The following is a 23497-nucleotide window of genomic DNA, read 5'->3' on the forward strand; positions in this document are numbered from 1 at the left end:
CTCCATAATCATAAGCAGACTGCTACCTATGCTTGAAAAAAACAAGATAATGAACCGAAACAATAAAGGAGTTCATCAAGAGCAAGCAATGCAAGTTTGTAAACCGGCAGAGTCAATCTCCAGACACAAACCCAATAGAGCATGCATTTATTTGACCTGCTTGCTAAACAGATTTGAGCAAGGCCTTGTTCATTTTTTACATCTTTTTTAAATCTGGTTTCCAGATATTGTAATTAAACAATCTACTATTAAGTATTTTTATTGAGTGTAGCTTTTGACTTGCGTTTCTTGTGTATTCCCACCACCAGGTTACACCACTGCATAGATGTGCGCTTTTTTACCCGTTAACTATGCAATATATAATTTTAAATTACAGACACACACTAGGAAGGAAAGGGACCAATTTACAGCAATTTACAGTCCAAATTCGTATGGCGTGTTTACATTTTTGCACTCACCAACAAGAGCTATTTGTGCCATTACGACGTCATAGCTAGGTATTAGCAGTAGTCGTGCCACGCACATGTGTATTTGTGGTTTCAAGATAAAGCTCCATAAAAGTTCGCTTTCGGCGGCATATTACATGTAGTTTTGGTTTCATTTGGTCACAAAAGGTGACGCCATAAACGCAACCTGTCGTTGAGCACCAGGCGGTCCGCACGCCAGCTAAGCTAGGGGGAGCCAAGATAGAGCCACTCCGCCTGGGAGCCGCCTTACTTGTCAGCGGCCGCTTCGAAGCAGTCGTCCTTCTTCTTCGCTTCGTCCAGCTTCAGTTCGCCCCCCGCCTTCACGCAGTAGGCACGGACGTGACCGGACGCCGCCACCGCCGCTGGGTACGCCCCCCGGTACGCGGGGCCATGGAGGAGCTTGAGCCCGGCGGAAGAGGAGAAGGCGGCGCCCGAGCACCCGTGGCTGCTCGCTCGCCACCCGACGGAGAGACACTTGAGGTTAGCTTTAAACAACTCCTGGAGCGCTGTGGCGAGCCTAAACTGGAACATCTCAATCCCCGTCGGGCTGTTGGAGGAGACGCGATGCTTGGATTAAAAGTAGGTCCCGCGTTCAAACAGGTAACGTGATTAGAGGACAGTCGTGAGAATGTCTCAGGCGATGACTCATAATACACCAGCGCGGATGTATAAATACAGGCACAGGGTCACGCCTTGCTCCGCTCCTATTGGTTAAATGATTGTGACGTCTTATATGACGCTCCCTTGTTAGCGAGCGAGCGCGCGTAGTAGCAGCCGGCTATCTGTGGCATAACAGATGTGCTTAAGTAGCGGCCATGTTGGCAGGGGCGGCGTTCCTATCAAAGGCAATGCAATGACATTGAAATTAATTCGTAACTTGCCAATTTCTCAACCAGTTTTAATGAAGTTTTCTTTTTTTGTCAATAACAAAGCGTGTGATATTAATACAGACCATTTGAAAAAAAGTCCAAAAAATACTTTTCCCCGTGAAAAGTGTAGCATCCGTGCTCTTTTTTTGGTTTCTTGCCGTCCACACACATGAAATGCGCTGACGACATTGCCCCTAGTTTAGTGTTGCCGTAGGCACGCAGCTCAAAAGGGCCATGTCTTATATACCTGTGTTCATAACTATGCTTGGTACAGCGAAAAAAGACTGTTAACATTCGCCTTCAGGATTTTCTGCTAAAGACCAGAATTCATGGTTCCATTAATCATAGCAAGTTGTCCAGGTCCTGAAGGAGCAGGTCAGCCCCAGACCTGATGTATGATGTTCTTTTTCTGAAATGCTGTGCTACATTTACGTCAGATGTAATGAGACACACCTTCCAAAAAGCTCAACTTTCATCTCATCAGTCCATATAATATGCTCCCAAAAGTCTTGGGAATCATTCAGATGTTGTTGTTGTTTTTTTTGGGGGGGGGGAGTAAGACGAGCCTCTGTTATTTTTGTTCAGCAGTGGTTTTCGCCATGGAACTCTGCCGTGGATGCCATTTTTGCCCAGTCTCTTCCTTATTGTTATATCATGAACACTGACATTTACCAAGGCAAGGGAGGCCTGTAGTTCTTTAGAAACTGTCCTGAGTTCCTTTGTGGCCTCGTGGATTAGTCATTGCTGTTCTCTTGGGGTAATCTTTGGAGGCTGGCCACTCCTGGGAAGGTTCACCACTGTTCCATTTTATTTCAGGATAATGGCTCTCCCTATGGTTTTCTGGAATCCGAAAGCTTTACAAATAGCTTTTATAACTGTTTCCAGACTAATGTCAATTACTTTATTTCTTGACTTTTCTGGAATTTCTTTGGATCATGTAATTTTGTTGCATCTTTTTTAGATGTTTAGTCTGACTTGATTTTGTCTGGACAGATTCTGTTGAAGTTATTTCTTAATTGAACAGGTCTGGAGGTCATCAGGCTTGGGTGTGATCAGCGAAAATTAACCAAAAATTGTGATTAGCCACAATTAATTCATGATTTAACAAGGGAGGTAATTCCTTTTTTTGAATTTTTTCTTTAATAAATTAAATCACCATTTAAAAACAGCAGTTTAAGTTCACTGGGGTTATATTTGTCAGTTATTTACATTTGATTGATGATATTAAACATTAAAGTGGGGAAACAATGCAAAAATATAAGAATTTGAGAAGAATACTTTTTCATGGTACTGTATTTAATGTTCAAACTGATGAACATTATTGTTTCTTAAAAATATTCTGTCATTACAAATCTGATACCCGTAACACATTGGAACGACTAGGAATGTTGAGGAATACTTAAAAAACATCTGTTTGGAACATTCCACCGATGAACAGGTTAATTGGAAACAAGTGAGTGTCATGATTGGGTACAAAAGGAGCATCCACAAAAGGCTCACTTATTCACAAGCAAGGAATGGGTAAGGTTCACCACTTTGTAAAGAACTGTGTGAGCAAATAGTCCAGCAGTTTAAGAAAGACATTTCTCAACATACAATTGGAAGGAATTTAGGGATTTCCTCATCTGCAGACCATAATATCATCAAAATATTTTGAGAATCGGGAGAAATCTCTGCACGTACGTGCCACGGCCGAAAAGCAACATTGAACGCCCATGACCGTCAATCCCTTAGATTGCACTGCATTAAAAATTGGCAACATTGTGTAGCAGGGGTGTCAAACTCATTTTTGTCCTGGGCCACACTGTAGTTATGGTTTCCCTTAGAGGGCTTTTATGACTGTAAAATGATATGAATGTATAATCGCCTCATTACATACAGACATTATTACATACAGTATAAACCCCAAAAATGTATAGAAAACAAGTTTTGAACTATGCAGTCAAGGAAAACTATTTGTTAAACCGTTGTTCAATTTATTTTAAAAACTGGTTTGGTCACATAAAACGCTTGCAGTCTCAACGTTATTCATTTTGGAACAGATTTTAGCAAGAAACATGGGCCACATAAAATGATGTGGTGGGCCGCATCTGGCACCCGGGCCTGGAGTTTGACACCTGTGGTGTAAAGAATATTGCCACGTGGGCTCAGGAACACTTCAGAAAACCATTGTCAGTTAACTCAGTTGATCGCTACATCTACGAATGCAAGTTAAAACTCTACCATGCAAAGCGAAAGCCACATATCAACAACGCAGAGAAATGCCGCCGGCTTCTCTGGGCCCGAGCTCATCTGAGATGGACTGACGCAAAGTGGAAAAGTGTGCTGTGGTCTGATGAGTCCACATTTCAAATTGTTTTTAGAAATTATGGACATCATGTCCTCTGGGCCAAAGAGGAAAAGGACCATTTGCATTGTTATCAGCGCAAAGTTCAAAAGCCAGCATCTGTGATGGTACGGTTGTGTGTCAGTGCCCATGGCATGGGTAACTTGCACATCTGTGAAAGTACCATTGATGCTGCAAGGTACATACAGGTTTTGGAGCAACACAGCGTATGCTGCCATCCAAGAACTGTCTTTTTCAGCAAGACAGTGTGAGTACTAGACTCTCCCATTGAAAATGTGTGGCGTATTATGAGTCACAAAATACAACAATTGAGATTCCTGACTGTTGAGCAACTGAAATTGAACATCAAGCGAGAATGGGAAAGAATTCTACGTACAAAGCTTCAAAAGTTAGTGTCTTCAGTTCCCAAATGTTTTTTGGGTGTTGTTAAAAGGAAAGGTGCTGCAACGCAGTGCTAAACATGCCCTGCCAAGCTTTTTTTTTGTAATGTGTTGAGGCATTAAATTCAAAATAAGTGAATATTTGCGAAAAAACACAGTACATTAAAGTTAATCACTTTGAACATCTTGTCTTTGTAGTGTATTCAATTGAATATAGGTTGTAAAGCATTTGCAAATCATTGTATTTTGTCTTTATTCATGTTTTACACAATGTCCCATTTTCAATGGAATTTGGGTTTGTAAAGGGATGGATGGATGGATGGATGTTCCACTATAGAAACCAACAAGCCTCACAGATGTTCGGTCTTACCTGACAGACGCAACTCTGGGCAAAGCACCACAATTACGTGCTCCACCACGCCCTCTAGTGTCTAAACGCCAGAAGGAAAAAAGTTGCCACGACTGCAGCAGTTGGGCAAGCGTCGCTGCTCAAACATGTGGAAGTTGGTGAGCTACTACACGCTGTGCGTCTTTGTGTGCTCCCATCTCCGTTTGACGAGCGTTTGGGCGGACGATGAGGTCAAGATCGAAGTGGTGTACCAGCCCGAGACGTGCGAAAAGAGGAGCAAGAAGGGAGACCTGATGAACGTCCACTACGACGGCTTCCTCGCCAAAGATGGGTCGCAATTTTACTGCAGGTCAGTGGGAAAACGTGTCTTACACCTCCTAGTCACAGAAATGAATGTTTCTTTTTCTTTGAAGGACTTTTTAATTTATTTTTTTTCTGCAATATTTCAATAATATTACTAAAGTCCCCCTGGTGGAGATTTAACAAAATCCCATTACCGACCCAACGAAATTGTAACAAAATACTTCATGACACCAGTTTTTGTGGCATATTAGATCTTGAACAGGTGAATGAACCCGTTTACCTTCAGGAAGAAAAAAAAGAAGCAGCAGCAGCGATGTCTAGGACATCACACCCCCTTTTCCCCCAAAATGGCTGCTTCAAGCAAAAATGTACGACTGTGTGCAATATCGGGTATAAGTCCTTGAGACTTTTTCATGCGTTTTGTTTGTGATAGACATGTCCATCCAATTTCGTATCGATCGGGCAAACTTCCAACTGTACAGGGCGCACATCTGAGAATTCACCCTCAAAATGGCCACTTTAAACCAAAATGGCTGTGACTTCCTGTTCGATATTATTGGCCATTAAGACTTTTTTTCTTCTTCTTTGCGTCCTGTTGTGATAGACATGTCCACCCAATTTCATGTTGATTGGTGAAAGTGGTCCATTAGATTTTTCTTTTTTTTTCTTTTCCCATTTCAGCCGACACGACAAAGCCGGCCACCCGCAGTGGTTCATCCTGGGTGTGGGACAAGTCATCAAGGGCCTCGACATTGGGATGGTCAACATGTGTGCGGGAGAGAAGAGGAAAATAACCGTTCCATCGGCCTTGGCCTTTGGAGAGAAAGGCAAAGGTAGCCCGTTCGACGACACCGTCGCTCGTGTCTTTGTCCAATCACAGCCAAGAGCTTCTTTCATATTGTGTCTTTGCCTTACAGCTCACTCTCGGTGAGAAGAGTGCCTCGCTCCCCTTTCTCATCTCGCCGTGGCATGACTGTAAGCATGCACGCAGGTTTTAAGGTTCTTTACTTCTGCTGTACGACTGCTCACTTCATTTACTTTGTGGCTTGAAAGCGCATGCCCTCTTTGTACCAGTCTGCATGCAAACCTCACGCATCTGTCAGTCAGTTTGACCTGAGGCTTGTTAAATCATCCCAAAAAAAGTCATAAATAGAATAAAACCTCCCCCAAAATACATTTGTTGCATTGGTTTCTTAGAAACCGCAAATGTCCCTGGGTCAATCTCACCCTGTTTAGAGAGCGAGAAACAGAATGAAAATTAAATTAACCTTTGTGGCATGTGTTTTTACTTGTGGATATGGCCCTTCATTACCAAGCCACCGAATTACACAAACCCAGCTGTTTGTGTAGACGTCAATAAAAATATATTTTTTAATCATAAGACTCCTTTAAATACAGGTCCTGTCCCACCCAATGCGACAGTGGTATTTGAGGTGGAACTCTTCTCCGTGTCCAGGGGTCCACGCAGCATGGAAGCTTTTGGACAAATAGATGTCGATAAAGACCGAAGTCTCACAAAGGCCGAGGTAAGAACAATGACAGTATTACAAAATATTGGATCCATATGGGTTTGAAGCAACGTCCAATTGTATTTACAGATCAAAGAGTACTTGAAGCTGGAGTTTGAAAAAGACGGCAAGCCACGAGACAACTCCTTCTACGAGAAGATTATCACAGACATCTTCCGCAAGACCGACGGCGACAAAGACGGTATCATCAGTGCCAATGAGTACAACATTTATCAACATGATGAGCTCTAGTCCTTTCTACTTGTAGTATATTGAAGGAGTTATCATTTCTTCTCTGGCCCGTCAACCCCCCCCCCCCCCCCCCCCCATTATTTTCATCTACAATGTGTTTTGGGGTCTGAAGGCAGCAAAGTCTTAAAACTTTTTTTTTTTTTTCTGTATCAACACAGAGGGTGTTTCATTTTGTACAACTGAAAATAATCTTTAATGCCACACAATCGAGGTGCTTTTGTCATCTATTGTGTTACATTTTGTTTCTAAGGAACAGCAATAATAAATGGACCCGGGAGTGTTTATCTAAAAAGGTCACAAAACGGAAATAAAAATCCTTCAAAACACTGTTTTCATTTTTTTTTAAGGAACAAGCAGCTCCCTGGGTCATTGAAACAAACGACCCGGGTTATGCCTACTTATCCAAAACTGTTAGGAACAGAATAGACCCCCCTAAAACACCGTTTTGTTTGGTTTACAGGAAGGGCAAACATTTGACCCAGGGTGTGTCTATCAAAGTGTCCTAAACAATAACACCCCCCCCCCCCCACACACACAATATTGTTACTTTTGTGTCTCAGGAACAGCCATTATGTCCCAGGGTAAATATGAACCAGTTGTGTTTAATTGTCCAAAAGTGTCAGAAATGGGGGAAACAAAATCCCAATAAACATGTTTTTATCTTGTATCATGTTTTTGCATTATTGTTAGCAGTGACGTTAACAATGAACTCCACTACTGACCATTTTATTACAATTACTATATGTGAAATGGACCATTTACTTTGTACATGTTGAGAGTTGAGTCACTGATGGTGTAGTGGTACACTCGCCTGACTTTGGTGCGTGGGTTCAGTTCCCACTCAGTGATGGTGTGAATGTGAGTGCGAATGGTTGTCTGTGTCTATATGTGCCATGCGACTGACTGGCGACCAGTTCAGGGTGTAGTCGGCCTTTCACCCAAAGTCTGCTAGGATAGGCTCCTGCGACCCTAACCAGGATAAGCGGTGTTCAAAATGGATCAATGGATGTTGAGGGTTAATTGGGGGAAAAGGTGACGGAGATGTTGGAATTGAACTGATTTCAAAATCTGCAGTTGAGATCTGTGTACATTTTAATGCAGTCAAGAAAGAGAAATAAAATAAAATCTGACAATTTGTGTTGAAATGACATCATGTCCCCATGTGGTTTGTAGAGTGAATCTGTCACGACAGGACAAACCTGGCAAACATCCTTCAGATGTCATGATTTCCTCAAGTAACATCCCCTTAATTAAGAATTGTGTTTACATCTATTTTTTGGGACATTTTATTTGAAGCCCTCTTATATCCACACTATTGATCCTGGTGATGTTCTCATAGTCTATGAGATGTTCATCCGGATTGACGGCACCCTGATAGCCGCCGCCTTCACTTGTGACGTTAGGTCGACGCCCAGTGGTGCTCTACAACACAATATTTGATCTTAACTTAGTTTGGTATCCCGACTAAATCTGCATGACAAAAAAATCATGAATAATATTCTTTATGCGTGCGTACATACTTGGGTTCGTAAGTAACGTCCACGTTTGGATGTAGTATTCCCTTCCCTTCCCTGAGTCGCTCAACACCGTTCCTGATTACACAAGGAGACAAAGAGGTCAATAAAAAGCGACGTGTCAGTCCAAAGAAATTGTGGCAACGCACCACGCAATCATCACGCCGTTGTCTGTGCAGAATTTGGCAGGAGGACAGAGCAGGCGTAGGCCGGTTGCCTCGGCGATGACGCCCAGAGCTTTGCGGATGTACTGATTGCTCGCCACGCCTCCAGACACAACCTAGAGTACATCAAAGTTGAATAATGGGACTCCAGACAACTGTATACACATAATTTTTTACTTACTTTTCAAATGGTCAATTTGGCCTGCGACATAACGGGGGGGTTAAACTTTTGTTAAATTATGTATTTTAAATTCATTTATTAACTCTTCTGTTATGTTATGGGTTAAATTGCCTGTTCGAAAATCTAGGAGAAAAAGGATCAAACTTATTCTTCTGGTCTTTATTATTTTTAAATTAAAAAAACAATGTTTATAAACTGCAGTATGTGATATTTTAAATTAATTTCAAAACCTTGTGTTCTGAGTATTCTGCTGGCCTTATTTTTTTTCTTTTTGTTTAGAAAAAGTACATTTTAAACATAAATAAATAATAATGTATTATACATTGTATTATAAAATAATCTAATATTTTTTAAAAGGCAAAAATAAATAAAGTAAATATATTCGTAATATTTAGGAATATTTGGATTTGTTGTTGTAGAGACAGTCGTCCAAAGGGTTGACGGTTCGAATCCCCACTGTCAAAGTGTCCTTGCAAGACACGGAACCCTAAATTGCTCCCACTGAGCCTGGCAGCGCTTGCATGGTAGCAGGCGCACATTGGTGTATAAAGGTGTGGGTGAATGTGTGAGCACCTGTAAAGCGCTTTGCGCACCGTGATAGTGTAGTTCAGTGTTTCCTAAACTTTCTCTGCTGGGCCCCCCTTTGGTTCATAAGAAATTTTGCCTCCCCTCTCAAAATGAATAAACAAACAGCACATACATACACATTTGGTTTATTTCACACGTAATTATTACAAACCTTAACGTTTTTGAAAACAATAAAAGTGAACTGCCATAAACTGCAGGTTCTAATAAGTGTAACTGTTTTCAAGCACCTTAACTGTACTTATGTTCAGTGTAACATCCATCCATCCATCCATTTTCTGAGCCGCTTCTCCTCACTAGGGTCGCGGGCGTGCTGGAGCCTATCCCAGCTGTCATTTTGTTTTTGGTTTTTTTAAACATTCAACATTGCTATTAATGCAATTTTTTTCATTCATTTGTCCCGCGACCCCACTTTGGGAACCACTGGTGAAGTTAAAGCGTTATATAAGTACAATTCATTTACCCCTTCCCATTACATATATACTGTACATCCATCCATACATCCCTCCATTTTCCGTACCGCTTATCCTCATGCATGTTTTTGGGATGTGGGAGGAAACCGGAGTGCCCGGAGAAAACCCACGCAGGCACGGGGAGAACAAACTCCACACAGGAGGGGCCGGGGATTGAACCCCAGTCCTCAGAACTGTGAGGCAGACAATCTAACCAGTCGGTCACCGTGCCGCCATCTTTAAATACATCATCTTAAAAATAGCTTTTTTAAAAATAAATACAAAACAAAAAAGCTGGAATACATAGAATAAATAAATATACTTCTGTTCGATTTAAAATGAAGAAAATATTCTAGCAGTTAAATCCTTTTTTTCCCCGTGGAATTTCAAAATTTAAAACCGTGCATTTGACCCACAACATGACACGAAAGTAAATTTATTTTCATCAAATAATTTCTGGAATGGGCAGCACGGTGACCGAATGGTTAGCACATCTGCCACACAGTTCTGTGGTCCCGGGTTCAAATTCGGCCTACCTGTGTGGAGTGTACACGTTCTCCCAGTGCCTGCGTGAGTTTTCTCCGGGTACTCGGATTTCCTCCCACATTCCAAAAACATGCATGGTAGGTTAAATGAAGACTCTAAATTGTCTGTAGGCATGGATGCGAATGGTTGTTTGTCTATATGTGCCCTACGATTGGGCACATAGGGTTCAGGGTGTACCCCGCCTCTCACCCACAGTCAGTTAAGATAGATAGGCGCCAGCACACCCGCATCCCTACTGATGATAAGTGGTTTGGAAAATGAATGGATGGAATTTCTGGAGTTGGGTCATGTTGGAGAGTGACACACACACTCACCAGTGTGGGCGTGAGCGAGGGCAGCAGTCCATTGGCCTTACAGAACAAGATGGCGCGATGCGTGCGCTTGGCCAGATGACACGCGACCGTGTGTTGCGTCGCTGCTGCTATGTCGTTCACACAGGAGAGCAGAGTTCCACGTTCAATACCTGCGGACGAAGGCAAATTGGTGCATGGTTCCTACAGACTAGTATGACAGACATGTCCACCCAATTTTGTGTTGGTCGGTGATAATATTGACTGGGACCAAATTATTTTAACTTTTCAAGAGGCACTGCTGAGTACATACATTTTCCCCAGGATACACACGCTCGCTTTTCTGTTGAACGTGCTCCGGAGGTACATTAGTAAATGTAAAAAAAATAATAATAATTTAAAATCAAAATGTAGAACAACAGTAAAACTACTCATTTCTCAGAAAATCAGTAGCTACTTCTCTGCTCTTCTACTATACCCTAGTATTTATTTCACAAATTGTAGACACAGTAACTCTTGTAACTGATTTCAAACATTCATTTCAAGACAGTGTTAAGTCGCCGTACCCTCACTGACTGCTCACACCAACAACGTGAGGGGTTGTGTCACATTTCATGCACTGACCGCTCAAAAAAAAGAAAATAGCTGATGGAATGTTTCAGCAGTTTTTAAAACCGCAGTCCAGTGGAGCTCTGCTATTCGCGGGGGTAGGGACCAGGCCAGACCGAATGGCAAAAATCCTTGAAAATAATTGACACTCATTATAAATGGCATAAAAAAGTGGGGGATTGGGTAAAAATAAATAAAAAACATGAATAAGCAGGGGTTTTCATGAAAAATGGCAGATAAGTTACCCAAAAAAACTGTAAATAGTTGAATCTGCAAATGCCAAAAAACAAATATGTGGGGGTCCACTGTATACCCTGAAACTGGTAACAGGCCCATGCCTACCTGCAGCTATTGACTATTTTTTAAATCAAGTATTCTACCGACTATCCCATCAATTAATCATGGAAATCAAGGTCCGAAGCTTCAAGGCAGAGATTTTGCTACAAGTACTTTTTTGTAATCAAACAACCATCATTTCTCAATTATAACACATACTCAATTATAACAACCACGCCATATTTTCATGATTTTTGCCTGAAAAACATTGTACGCAAATATAACAAGCACCCAAATTTTACCCAAACCTTACTCTCTCAAGACGACTCAAAAATCTACTTTATTCAAAGTTTTAATCAAAGAAATGTCATTATTTTCACAAGAAATACACAATTTTCTCCATCAAACAGATGCTGAACTTTGCAATAAGCTTATGGATCACAATACAAGTGGGTCTATTTGTCATCAGATTATTCAAGATCATTATTTTAACAACAAAACACTATCTGCTTTGTTTTTCCTCCAACCACGAATTCATTCACGTAAAATGTCCTACCAGCTTCTCTGTTGCCCAAAACCTCAGCCACTACAATCACCTTTCTTTTGAAGGCTGCTGAATAACTTACTCTATTTGCTGTTGCACAATTATTCTCTCCCAGGTGATACCTGCTGATTAACACTCCCAATCAGAGAGCAGCTATCAACATGCAGATGTCTTCGGCCAATCACAGCACAGCTATTTTGCGTCCCCCGTAGATATGAAGACTGCATACGCCAGTACATTGTAGCAGCCTGGCTAACTGATGTGCCTACTTGGCGGCCATATTGTTAAGCTCGATGTTTGGTTGGTGGGAGGTCTGCGTGGTACGCAACAATATGGAGCGCAATGCACCGGTATCCTTGGTATTTTTGTTTTCTTGCCATCCACATACATGGAATGTGCTGACGACTTTGAAACTCCTAGCTTAGTGACGCGGTTGGCACACAGCTCAAAAGGGGCGTGTTGTGTCTATTTATATCTGCGGTGTCCCCCTTGCTCACAAGATGGAAGCATGATGTGTAGCAATCGCGTTGGCGGGACGAAATTTTTGTACATATTTGCTTGTACTCCTGTGCAATACGCACTCGGAAAATTTGAGCTTTCTTAAAAGAGAAAAACTGGGTGTTACAATTGAGAAATTACGGTATTCAGATTATGCTATTAATAGTTTCAGCCCTAGACACAACTGAGACAGGTTTTTTTGGGGGGGGAGGGGTGTCCTCATACCTTCCTCTGCTTCTTTTTTCTCTATGGTCATGTTAACTTGATTTCGTAGCCCGGCAAAAGAGAAGCAGCAGTCGTACGTTTGTCCCATGGGCGTCTTGAAAGGAAACCTCATCCGGTCGCCGTCCTTAGCCAGCAGTTCTATGGCCTGTCCTCCGCTCAGCGTGGAGCAACGCGGGTGCTTGATGAGTGACAGACGTCTTGCCACCTGAACAACACAGAAACATTAGTCAAACACATTAGATGGCGTAGGTAATATAGCTTCATAATTAAGCTTCGCCAATCTGTCTCGGACAGTGATTTCCAACCTTCATGGAAACATGGCACATATTTTACAATTTAATAATCTCACGGTACACCAACAAACAAAAATGTCACAACAAATTTATACATTAATTACTGTATGTAAGGTGAGATTCACACCCTAATCTTTGTTCTACTCAAAAGACGTGCAAATCTGAAATCCAAAACGATGCAACGCTGCCATCTTGTAGCATCTGTTCATCATTACAGTAAAGTAGAAGCTTGAATTTCACAGACAAGCTGGGTGATACCCTCTTCCACGCCTACCCGTTGGAAACCATTCTTGACGAATATATTCGACAGTGACAGTATAGTAATCCCATGCTATATCTTGGCTCATTTATTGCGGATTCAGTGCATCACAGATCTTTTGTTGTTGATAAGTGTAGTGCAGTTGTATTTTTGGTTCAGTAACCATTGCTGGCTATTTGACTATAATGTGGTAACAAAGACTCGCATAAGGCCAAATAGGCTCTTTTAGTTTGTACAAAAAGAAACCTTACTGAGCAATTTCCACTCAAACATTTGGTAGGTCACCAAGTTGCTTAGTACTGCAGTGAACATGATAGGAGTAGCACTGTTCAACACAAGCCACGGTGAGTTTCATGAACTAAATTTACAAATACCAACCTAGCCTGACGTACAGTATTGCTAATGCACACACTCATAATATGAAATAAATGTAAATAAAAAGTAAAGAGCAAAGTTTAGCTTGATTTTCTAGAGCCTGTAGTTAAAAAAAATCATTGCAGTGAATTCAGTGAAGCAGCAGCAAGCGCCATGATTTACACTCTTTACAACGCCGTGCCCGTCACTGTGTGACACATTGCCTAATGGTTTAGCCAGCAAATCAGCCGTCCGTGTGGGTTGAGTTAGGCATGTGCTTGTGTTGATTGTTTGGATGATGGGGACCTCAAGTGGACAAATAAATACATGCACCACTCTAAAGTATCATATTATGACATTGAATAGCATATAGACAACTTTAAAATGTATACAGTATAAATAGAACGGTAATTGGTCACTACTTTGTAGATTTCATCTATTGCAGGTGTTTTCTAGACGGTAACCCCTACAATGAACGAGGGGCTACTGTAAATGGTTAGATTCCAGTTGATGAATATAAACGTCCATTCACGGGCGTGAATGACTTAAAAGAGTCTTACCTTATCTAGAGCATCACCTGGAGCTTCGTCCAGAGTGCGACCCAGCTGAAGGAAATCGTCCACGCCGCGAGCCACGGCAAGTAGCGAGTGACCGCCCGACACGAGCAGCACCAGGAAGGGGAAGGAAACAGCATGGAGCATGCGGATGGTCAGGGCGTGGGCCTCCATGTGGTGGACGGGGATGAAGGGCGTGCAGTGCCGCCTCACAAAACTCTGGCTGAACTCCAAACCCACGGCCAAGCTCAGGGCCAGGCCCGGCTTGACAGTGGCGGCCACAGCCGACAGCTGAGCCGGGTCCACGCCACTCTGGTCCAACGCCTCCTGGACTACGCGCTCGATGTGTTCCCTGTGGAGCTGCTGGGCCACAACGGGGATGATGCCGCCAGTCCTACGTTGGGAGAGTCACAGTTTTTTCAGGACAGCACAGAGGTTGAGAATCACTGCTGTTCCTCTACCTTACTGTTTCTAGAGAAGGTGTGCTCGATTCGTTTACCCAGCTATGATATTAACACAGTGGTGCTTTGACTTACGAGTTCAATCCATTCCGTGACCAACAGAAATGAATGGAAATGACATCAATCCATTCCAGCCCCCCGCTCCCCCCCAATTTAAAAAAAAAAAAGTGATTTCTAATGAGGAAAAGAGCACTATATGGTTTTGTATTGTATAAAAATTTACAATAATAACGTAATTAAACAGAATGTAACGGATCAAAAACTTGTACAGTAAGCTGTACAATATGGACAAAATTCATTCATTCATTTTCCCCACCACTTCGCCTCAGTAGGGTCATGGGCGTGCTGGAGTCTATCCCAGCTGAATCTGGGCGAGAGGCGGGGTACACATTGAACTGGTCACCAGCCAATTGCAGGGCACATAAACAACCGTTCGCACTCACATTCACAACTACAAGCAATTTAGAGTCTTCAAATAACCTACCATGCATGTTTTTGAGATTTGGGAGGAAACCGGAGTACCTAGTGAAAACCCACACAGGCACGGGGAAAACATGCAAACCCCACACAGGCGAGGTCGGATTTGAACAAGCGTCCTCAGAACTGTGAGGCAGGTGTGCTAACCAGTCGTTCACCGTGCCGCCATGGACACAATTTTATACCCCAATATACAGCAGGTAATTTTGTATCCCGATAACGATATTTATCCTGGTGTAATATCTTTCCTTAAAATTACATTCAATAATTTTTAATTTTTCATATTATTTTATTCATGTATTTATAATTCATATTTTATATAGACCACACAATTGAAAGAGTACAAGATTTGTAAAAATAGAATACAACACAAATATCCAGTAGCCAAATAAATAAGTAAGTAAAGTGCAAAGAATTCAAATAAATACAACACAGTGCTTCCAGCAATATTCAAGTACAGTGACATGAAAAAGTATTTGCCCCCTTCTCAAATTCTTATTTTTTTTGCATGGTTTCCCCACATTAATGTTTATGATTATAAAATAATTGTAAATATCAGACAAAGATAACCCCAGTAAATATAAAATGCAGTTTTTAGATGGTGATTTTATTTATTAAAGAAAAAAACTATTCAAAGCTACCTAGCTCTGTGTGAAAAAGAAATTTCTCCCTAAACCCAGTAACTTGGTTGGGCATTCCTCAGCATCAACAACTGAAATCAAGCATTTTCTATAACTGGCAATAAGTCTTTTACATCTCTCTGGAGATATTTTGGCCCATTCTTCCTTGCAGAATTGTTTTAATTCAGCAACCCTGGAGGGTTTTGGAGCACGGATGGTCTTTTTAAGGTCATGCCACAGCATTTCAATCGGATTCAACTCCAGACTTTTAATTCGCCACTTCAAAACCTTCATTTTGTTTTTTTAAGCCATTCAGAAGTTGACTTGCTGGTGTGCTTTGGATAATTGCTGCTGCAGAACACAAGTGCGCTTTAGCTTGAGGTTACAAACTGATGGCTGAACATTCTCCTTCAGGATTTTCTGGTAAAGCGAACAACTGATTTTTCCATCAATCACAGCAAGTCATCCAGGTCCTACAGGAGGAGGGCAGCCCCAGACCATCAAACGAGCGCCACCCTGTTTGACGGTTGGTATGATGTTCTTTTTTTGAAAAGCTGTTACATTTATGGAAAATGTAACAAGACAGACATTATTCAGATGTTTTTTTGTTTTTGCAAAAGTAAGACGAGCCTTTATGTTCTTTTTGGTCAGTGGTCTTTTTCGCCTGAGAACTCTGCCATGGATGCTATAGTTCCCCAGTCTCTTCCTATTGATGAGTCATGAACACTAACCTCAACTACCTAAACAACAGGTTTGAGGCAAGGAAGGCCTGCAGTTCTGTATATGGTGATCTAGGTTCCTTTGGAACTCCTGGATGAGTCGTCGCTGTGCTCTTGGGGTAATTTTTGTTGGCCGGCCGCTCCTGGTAAGGTTCACTGCTGTTCCATGTTTTCTCTATTTGAAGATAATGGCTCTCACTATGGTTTGTTGGAATCCTAAAGCTTTATTATTCAACTGTTCTTGAATTTATTTGGATGGTGGCATTTTCGTGCAACTTTTTGGAGATTTTTTTGGCCAACTGTCAGACAGGTTCTATTTAAGTGATTTCTTGACTGGGAAGGTCTGGAGGTAATCAGGCTTGAATGTGGTCATTGAAAATGAACTCAGCTTTCCATAAAATGTGATTAGCCACAGTTAATTCAGGATTTAACAAGGGGGGAATTTACTTTAACACACAGGACATGGTAGCTTTCAATAGATTTTTTTCCCTTAATAAACAAAATGACCGTTAAAAAACTGCATTTTATGTTTACATGGGTTATCCTTGTCTGATATTTACATTTGTTTAATTATCTTACACATTAAGGTGGGGAAACTATGCAAAATAATAAGAATTTGAGAACAGGGGCAGATAATTTTTTTACGGCACTGCATACCCACCATTTATCCAGTAAAAGTATTACTAAGAGAAGAAAAATAAATGACATGATTCCCTCATTAGCAGCAAGGTAGAGATAACAATATAAACAATAGGAGATTAGATCGTATGATTTTATACGATACATATCACTATATCGCAGAGCTCGAATGATAATTCAGTGGGCATTATACTGCTCCTTCTGGTGTGTGTGCCTTGGCCACCAGGGGGCAGGATAATCAGACACATACTGTATACAGGAAGAGGACGGTCACAACTGCTCAGTAGGCTGCAGTAATATTAGTTGTTTTTCGAAGGGTATAATATTCTCTGTGAAAAACAATAATAATACAATACTCACAGGTATATTGTTATGAATATACCTGTGAGCTTTGTAATATTGTCTGTCTCCATGTGTTGCTTCAATTTGTGCTCAAATATAAGTTGTTTGAAGGTTTATAATGACCATAATATTGATGCTAATTTTATTAGCCTGTCTATGATGTTTCCCAATATGTGTTAGCAATAAGCTATCAGACCTTTGGAGGAAAGGTATGTGGTTTGTGTAAATACACAATGTGTAATTATTTTTGTTTTGTGTTTCATTTTATAGTCAGCTTTAACTGAGAGTGCCAAAATACAATTGGAAGCAAGCACTTGGCCTGTCTTTTCCCCACACTCGCAACTCAAGACAAAAAAACACTGGCCAAGTGACAGCTCGAATCACGAAATCGGTGAAATCTGGTGACTCGAAGTTGAAGCACACTGTATTATTAGTTTGCATTTTGTGCAAACATTCGTGGCCATAAATTAGTATTTCGTGTGCATGTTACAAGTAATTCGTGGACACAAATTAGTAGTATTTCCCAACCCCCCATGTGATGTTGGGGTCGTTGTAGTAGTATCTATAGATATGTTACTTTGTCCAGAAAAACGGCTGCCATTTTCTTACCATTTCGCTGTGCCGGAAATAGGGTATGTGAATTTAGCGGAAGTCCACCAAAATTGCGTTTTCTCATTGTTTCACACAAGGTAATGCTTGTTCTTTTTCAGATTATGTTATTGGGATATCCCTTTACCACTTCGTGTTTATGTTTTTCAATTCAGTTGAGATTTTCTGTGCTTCTGAGAAAGATTAAAATGTTCCTAGATTTCAGCATCGAAAATCACACATTCATAGGATTCGTCCACGATAGAACCCTACATGTCCTTGATTCAATATTATTATTCCTGTTCAAAGTAATTCTAGCGATGCAATTGCTCTCAGTTCGACCCTAAAAATGAGATCGCTCGAGGAGACGCCATTGAAAAATCTAAAAATGGCATGTTTAAACATCTAATTTTCAACTAATAAGACTAACATCCAGGCATTTTTCTACCAAAGAGTTAAGGTTTTGGTCATGCTTCCTAATGATTTGCACTGATTACTGGGCAGAAGATTTTGGTAAATTTTTGACGTAAAAGTGGCACAAAATCCTTAATTCTTATCTGATACTTAAAACTAGGGCTCATTTTATTCGTGTAACACTCTTCTATCTAATGATATCCTCGATACATTTGTTACAAAGGTATTTTGAACATTTGAGTACCATACCTAGTATCCGTTACAGCGCTCATGTATAATATTGTTTACACATTATGTAAATTGTTTCAGTGATTAAAGATTTATTTTTTTGTTAAAGGGGAGTGGGGTCTTTAACTCTCATGGCATTGGAATGACAGGTGAACAGGTGGTCCTAGTCCTACCTGAGGTGGACCTCTTTCTGGGAGTGAAGGGACTCTCCCAGTATCGCGCCCGTCTCGCTGAGGACGGCGGCTCCGGTGTCGTCGCAGCTCGTCTCGATGCCCAAAACCAGCTGGGAGGAGCAGGAGTCGGAGGAGCTTTTCCCCATGGCAGCGTCGCCATACCGATGCCGTTTAAATGACAGCAGCAGCCTCTGGATGAGCCTATTCACTTTGGAAGGGAACATGCTATTTGCTAACGGATATTTACACTGACTTTAAATGGACAAGTGACTGAGGAAGACTTCATCTAACAAGACGGTTTAATAATAATAATTAAAAAAAATTGATTGATACACTAATAACAGAAAGTCCTCTTCTCCTTCGTGTCCCGTCATGCCATGCACGTAAAATTGATTACCACCACCTACCGGACCGGAGTATCTAGTGAGCGCAACGTTACATTTGTTCCATTACTGCAAATAGTTACGCGTTGTGAATAAATACATTAAATTAAAGAACTATTAAGAACTATTAATACAATAATAATATTACGGAGCCCCCCTGGTGCAATATAACGTAACGCGTTACAAAGTAACCTAGAACAGCAAATATTAGAAGAAGAGTATTTTTTCTAAAGCGAAAATAGATCGATGACTTTGCAGCCACAGTTGTGTCACATGTAAATAATTTCGTGCATCCACAAAAATACCGAAAGATTTTGAACAAGAAATAATGTCGACCAAAAAAACCCCAATATATAAACAAAAACAACACATAAATTGTGTAATTATTAGCATGAAAAAAATTACAAAAGTAGCCGTTCAAACGTTATGAGTCAATGTAAGTTATTTCCGTTTTGGGGGGGGGACACGTTAGTCAGCTGCACTGAACCGTCACCACGAGGGCCGCCTTTTAATTGGCTCTTTTTATGCCGGAGGAGCACAGCGTTGATGTCCGAAAGGAGGTAAAGCTGCATATTAGTGTGTTAATACGCCGAAACAATGTGACGTTATGGTTTTAAGTTGTGCAGTATTGTTGCAACATAATGGTGGAGTTTTTGGTTTCTTCTTCCTGCTCACGCGCGACAGTCTCCTCTCTTTTTAAAATTGAGTTTATATCCCAAACCTTTCCATGTAATTTTTTCCCCTCAAGGAAACATGGAACACCCGCCATTTATTTCCGAGGAATTGAGGCGATTTCTCGTGCACGGCGCTCCCCCTACAGTTTATTACATCCCTGCGTTCATATCTGAAGAGGAGGAAACCTGGCTCCTGCAGCAGGTCTATCAGTCGCCCAAACCCAAGTGGACCCAGTTATCCGGCAGGAGGTTGCAGAACTGGGGAGGCTTGCCGCATCCCAAAGGGATGCTGGAGGAGAAGATGCCAGCCTGGATTCAGGCATATTGCCAGAAGGTTTCCTCACACGGAGCTTTCGGCGAAAAAACGGCCAACCATGTGCTGGTTAATGAGTACAAACCAGGAGAGGGGATTATGCCCCACGAGGATGGACCCCTTTACCACCCTACAGTCACCACCATCACCCTGGGCTCGCACGCACTACTGGACTTCTACACGCCTGTCAGCCGGTTGGAGGTCGACGATGACAATGCGGTTGCAGCGTTGGAAGGCGACCGCCATCTATTCTCGCTGCTCTTGAGGCCACGGAGCCTGCTGGTGCTGCAGGATGACGCATACCGGAACGTTCTCCATGGCATCGGGGCGTGCGAGCGGGACGTGCTGACGGGCAAAGTGCTGAACCTGCACGTTGCCGGAGCCCAGCTGGGTGAGACGCTGACCCGAGGGACCAGGGTGTCGCTGACCATTCGACACGTGCCTAAAGTCTTGAAGACAAAGCTTCTTTTTGGGGGGAAGTGAATGGGGGGAAACAGTGGACTAGTCAAGTGATTGTCAACTTTTTTACATCATTCAAAAAATCTCATGGCACACCACCAAACAAACTGCAAAAAGTACACAAAATTCCAGGTATTCTATTGAGGCCTGCCCTGAAAATGTAAAAATTGCAAGTAATTGACACTCCTGGAAAATGTTTATAATTGCCTATTTTAATAGTTTAAACCATAAATATCAAAACCTTTGATCCCCAAAAATGTAATATCACTTAAAACTCATTTTACAACATTGCCCTTGATAGTGCATGTCTTACAGATTTGATTTAGAACAACACTGGAAGTGCACGTGTGGCAAAGGATCACCGTAACTTCCACTAACAACCCAGGCTAAACTTGGCTCCTCCACAACATGCAAAGAAAAACCTGAATAAGTGAATTTATATATAGTGAATAGGTGGATCTACTGTATAATGAAATACGGATCTTGTCTCAATTTACTTAGTCTGAAAAGTAGGCCCGTTCAGTTGAACACAAAGCTATTATTTTGTTGTATAAATGGGAACAGGTGTCTTCATAGTACCTTGTTCTGTCTGCCATCTGGAAGAAAATGTAATTGTTCAACCTGTCACTATACACTTTTTTGCATTTGTACATTGTATTTGCTCAACTGCCTTGACTTGATTTTAAGTGATATCTCATTCTAAAGCCATATGGTTTAATATGATGTTAGTCTACCCATTGGAGCTTCAACTCTTGTGGGAAGGCTTTCAACTAGGTTTAGGAGTCAGTTTAGGGGAATATTTGCCCATTGTTCCAGCAGCATATTTGTGAGGTCACATACTGATGTTGATGTTGGACGAGAAGGCCCGGCTCACTGTCCACTCGAAATCAACCCAAAGGTGTTCTATCGGGTTGAGGGCAGGACTCTCTGCAGGCCAGTCAAGTTCATCCATACCAAATTCTCTCACCCATGTCTTTGTGGACCTGGCATCGTGCACTGGTGCAGACATGTTGGAACAGGAAGGGGTAATCCCCAAACTGTTTGACTGTCTCTTGGTATGCTGAAGGATTCAGAGTTCCTTTCACACAATCATAACAGCGTAATGATTGTTCCATACTTGATCTACTGAGTATAAATATGGGGATCAACATGTAAAACATAACATTTATTTTACAGAAGAGCTTTAAAAATAAATAAGTCACCATAGAGATCCCTCTAATTAATTATTCATAAATTATAAAGTATTTCCATTCCATTTAGATTTTAAAACATTACAAACTATGTACAAGGCTAATACAAATATCATACCAATAAATATTCATATAAAGTTTGTAAAAAGAGTAAGCAACCACAATTTGAAATGGATAGAAGTATTTAAAATACCAAGATTTAAAACTGTGATGCAAATATAGTGAAAAGTGTTAAGTTAAGGAACACTAAACAGAGAAACAAAAGAGTCAAGATCAGTATGTTTAAAAAGCTCATAAAATAAGCGTTTTATATAATTAGGAAATGTGTAATTAAGACTGATTAAAACAACAGATTAAAAATCATTTAAAGACTAAAAAAAAAGGGGGGGGCAGAAAATATTCTTCCCTCTGGTCCTTTTCATTTATATTTTGTGTATTCATGTCTTTTTTCCCCTCTTACATGTAATGAAATAAAAAAAACTGTGCAACCCAGTGTCAGAAAGCTTGGTCTTTGTTTTGTCTGGGGCTGCTTCGCTACATCAGACACAGTGTCACAGTGAATCTGTGTAGGTTAAAAGGAAATTTCTAAATAAGTCAAAGCTTGGTCTTGGTCACAGGTATCTACACTAAGATTAGATATCAATGAATAGAGAGAATATAATCTGGCCCCTTTGCCTGCTGTGTGCATAGACACTAATTTTGCTCCAATTTGGTGTGAATCCCATGCGACAGGAGGACTTTTAAAACAATGGAACCAGAACTCAAGCGGCGGAAAGGCGAGGCGTGCGACCCCGACTCCTGGACTGCGTACCCAGTCCTCTCGGACGAGCACACGCAAGCCGTAGAGCTGATTGATGCCTTCGCTGCACCCATCCTCGACAAGCGAGCGGCGTCCCGACTGGTTCGAGAGCTCAACAGCCTCTACCCCTTGACAGGCCTCCAACACATCAAGAGGGTCCGGGCGACCAAGGCAGAGGAGGGCCTCCCTCACTTTCTGGAGATCCTCCTGTGTTTGGTCAGTGAAGTGCCAGACTCAGATTTGTTCAGCGTTAGATGCGACGGATTGGGCGATCCCTTCGTGGTCAAGGTTCCTGCTCGCCCCCCTTTGACCAGACCCCAATTTGAGCTAGCAAGCAAGCACTGGCCCACGTCCTTCCACGAAGACAAGCAGGTGACCGACGCCCTCCGAGGAGAGTCCTTCAGCCTGGGCCAGAAAGCCCAGATGCACACGTACATGTCGGCGGCCCTGGCTGCAGCCCAAGAAGGGAAGGCCTTGGGGATGGAGGCTGTGGGGGCCGCTGTGGTGGATCCGGTCTCTGAAAGGATAGTCGCGGTGGGCCATGATTGTCGAGGGCAACACCCGCTGCATCACGCCGTCATGGTGTGCATTGACCTGGTGGCCCGTGGACAAGGTGGCGGCTGCTACCGGTTGGACTTGTACCCCGCCTGTCGCTCGATTTTGACGCCTGTCTCAGACTCTGCGCAGCAGCCGTACATCTGCACTGGGTATGACCTGTATGTCACCAGAGAGCCGTGCGTCATGTGCGCTATGGCACTGGTCCACTCGCGGATAGGTCGCGTGTTCTACGGTGCGGTCTTTGCTGACGGAGCCCTGGGGAGTAAGTACAAAATCCACACACAGAAAGACCTGAACCACCGTTTTGAGGTTTACAAAGGAGTCATGAGCCAACAGTGTGAGGAGCTCAACAGTAGGTCTCTTTGAAATGTATATTTCATGATTTTTATTTTCCATAAATGTTGTTATTAAATACTGATTGTTCTCAGTGTTGTTTTGTGGTTGGAACCAAGCTTTCTGACACTGGGCAGCACGTTTCGCTCCAGAAGAAGCTTTGAGATTTCGCTGTACCCTGCACAGATTCAAGATGCTCCGGATCCACCAAAGCAGACAGATGTGTTTCTCAGCTTCAGGAAAGCAGACCCAGAATGTAGGCTAACTATCTGGTCCATGTGTGACAGTAGGTACAGTGCTCTGTTCAA

The 23497-nt window shown here is 41.9% G+C and overlaps 5 protein-coding genes across 9 annotated transcripts in view; 3 read left to right on the forward strand and 2 right to left on the reverse strand.

The window, feature by feature from the left end:
* glsb (glutaminase b) overlaps positions 1-1129 on the reverse strand; it is a 41878-nt gene extending 40749 nt beyond the window's left edge. For all 5 annotated transcript variants that reach the window (XM_061793455.1, XM_061793457.1, XM_061793456.1 and 2 more), the window contains exon 1: positions 718-1129. In XM_061793455.1, coding sequence (XP_061649439.1) covers positions 718-998 — 281 coding nt within the window. In that variant the 5' untranslated portion in view covers positions 999-1129. The remainder of the gene's footprint in view (positions 1-717) is intronic.
* fkbp7 (FKBP prolyl isomerase 7) lies at positions 1038-7140 on the forward strand. Its single transcript, XM_061793469.1, has 4 exons — positions 1038-4761; positions 5397-5548; positions 6114-6241; positions 6314-7140. The coding sequence occupies exons 1-4, from the start codon at positions 4559-4561 to the stop codon at positions 6473-6475; spliced, it is 645 nt and encodes a 214-aa protein (XP_061649453.1). The 5' UTR covers positions 1038-4558; the 3' UTR covers positions 6476-7140.
* Positions 7141-7549: 409 nt separating this feature from the next.
* On the reverse strand, positions 7550-19111 carry osgepl1 (O-sialoglycoprotein endopeptidase-like 1). Its single transcript, XM_061793463.1, has 7 exons — positions 18481-19111; positions 13826-14213; positions 12360-12564; positions 10232-10380; positions 8139-8269; positions 7996-8067; positions 7550-7897 (listed from the first exon to the last, which is right to left on the reverse strand). Exons 1-7 carry the CDS (start codon positions 18702-18704, stop codon positions 7816-7818), a joined length of 1251 nt encoding a protein of 416 aa, XP_061649447.1. The 5' UTR covers positions 18705-19111; the 3' UTR covers positions 7550-7815.
* A 178-nt stretch (positions 19112-19289) lies between these two features.
* On the forward strand, positions 19290-23274 carry adat3 (adenosine deaminase tRNA specific 3). The gene is made up of 2 exons (XM_061793464.1): positions 19290-19423; positions 22232-23274. The coding sequence occupies exons 1-2, from the start codon at positions 19290-19292 to the stop codon at positions 23220-23222; spliced, it is 1125 nt and encodes a 374-aa protein (XP_061649448.1). The 3' UTR covers positions 23223-23274.
* alkbh6 (alkB homolog 6) lies at positions 19291-21991 on the forward strand. The gene is made up of 2 exons (XM_061793468.1): positions 19291-19423; positions 19612-21991. Exon 2 carries the CDS (start codon positions 19617-19619, stop codon positions 20331-20333), a length of 717 nt encoding a protein of 238 aa, XP_061649452.1. The 5' UTR covers positions 19291-19423; positions 19612-19616; the 3' UTR covers positions 20334-21991.
* Positions 23275-23497: the final 223 nt, after the last annotated feature.

Source organism: Phyllopteryx taeniolatus, chromosome 12, assembly GCF_024500385.1.
Source record: "Phyllopteryx taeniolatus isolate TA_2022b chromosome 12, UOR_Ptae_1.2, whole genome shotgun sequence".
NCBI lineage: Eukaryota > Metazoa > Chordata > Actinopteri > Syngnathiformes > Syngnathidae > Phyllopteryx > Phyllopteryx taeniolatus.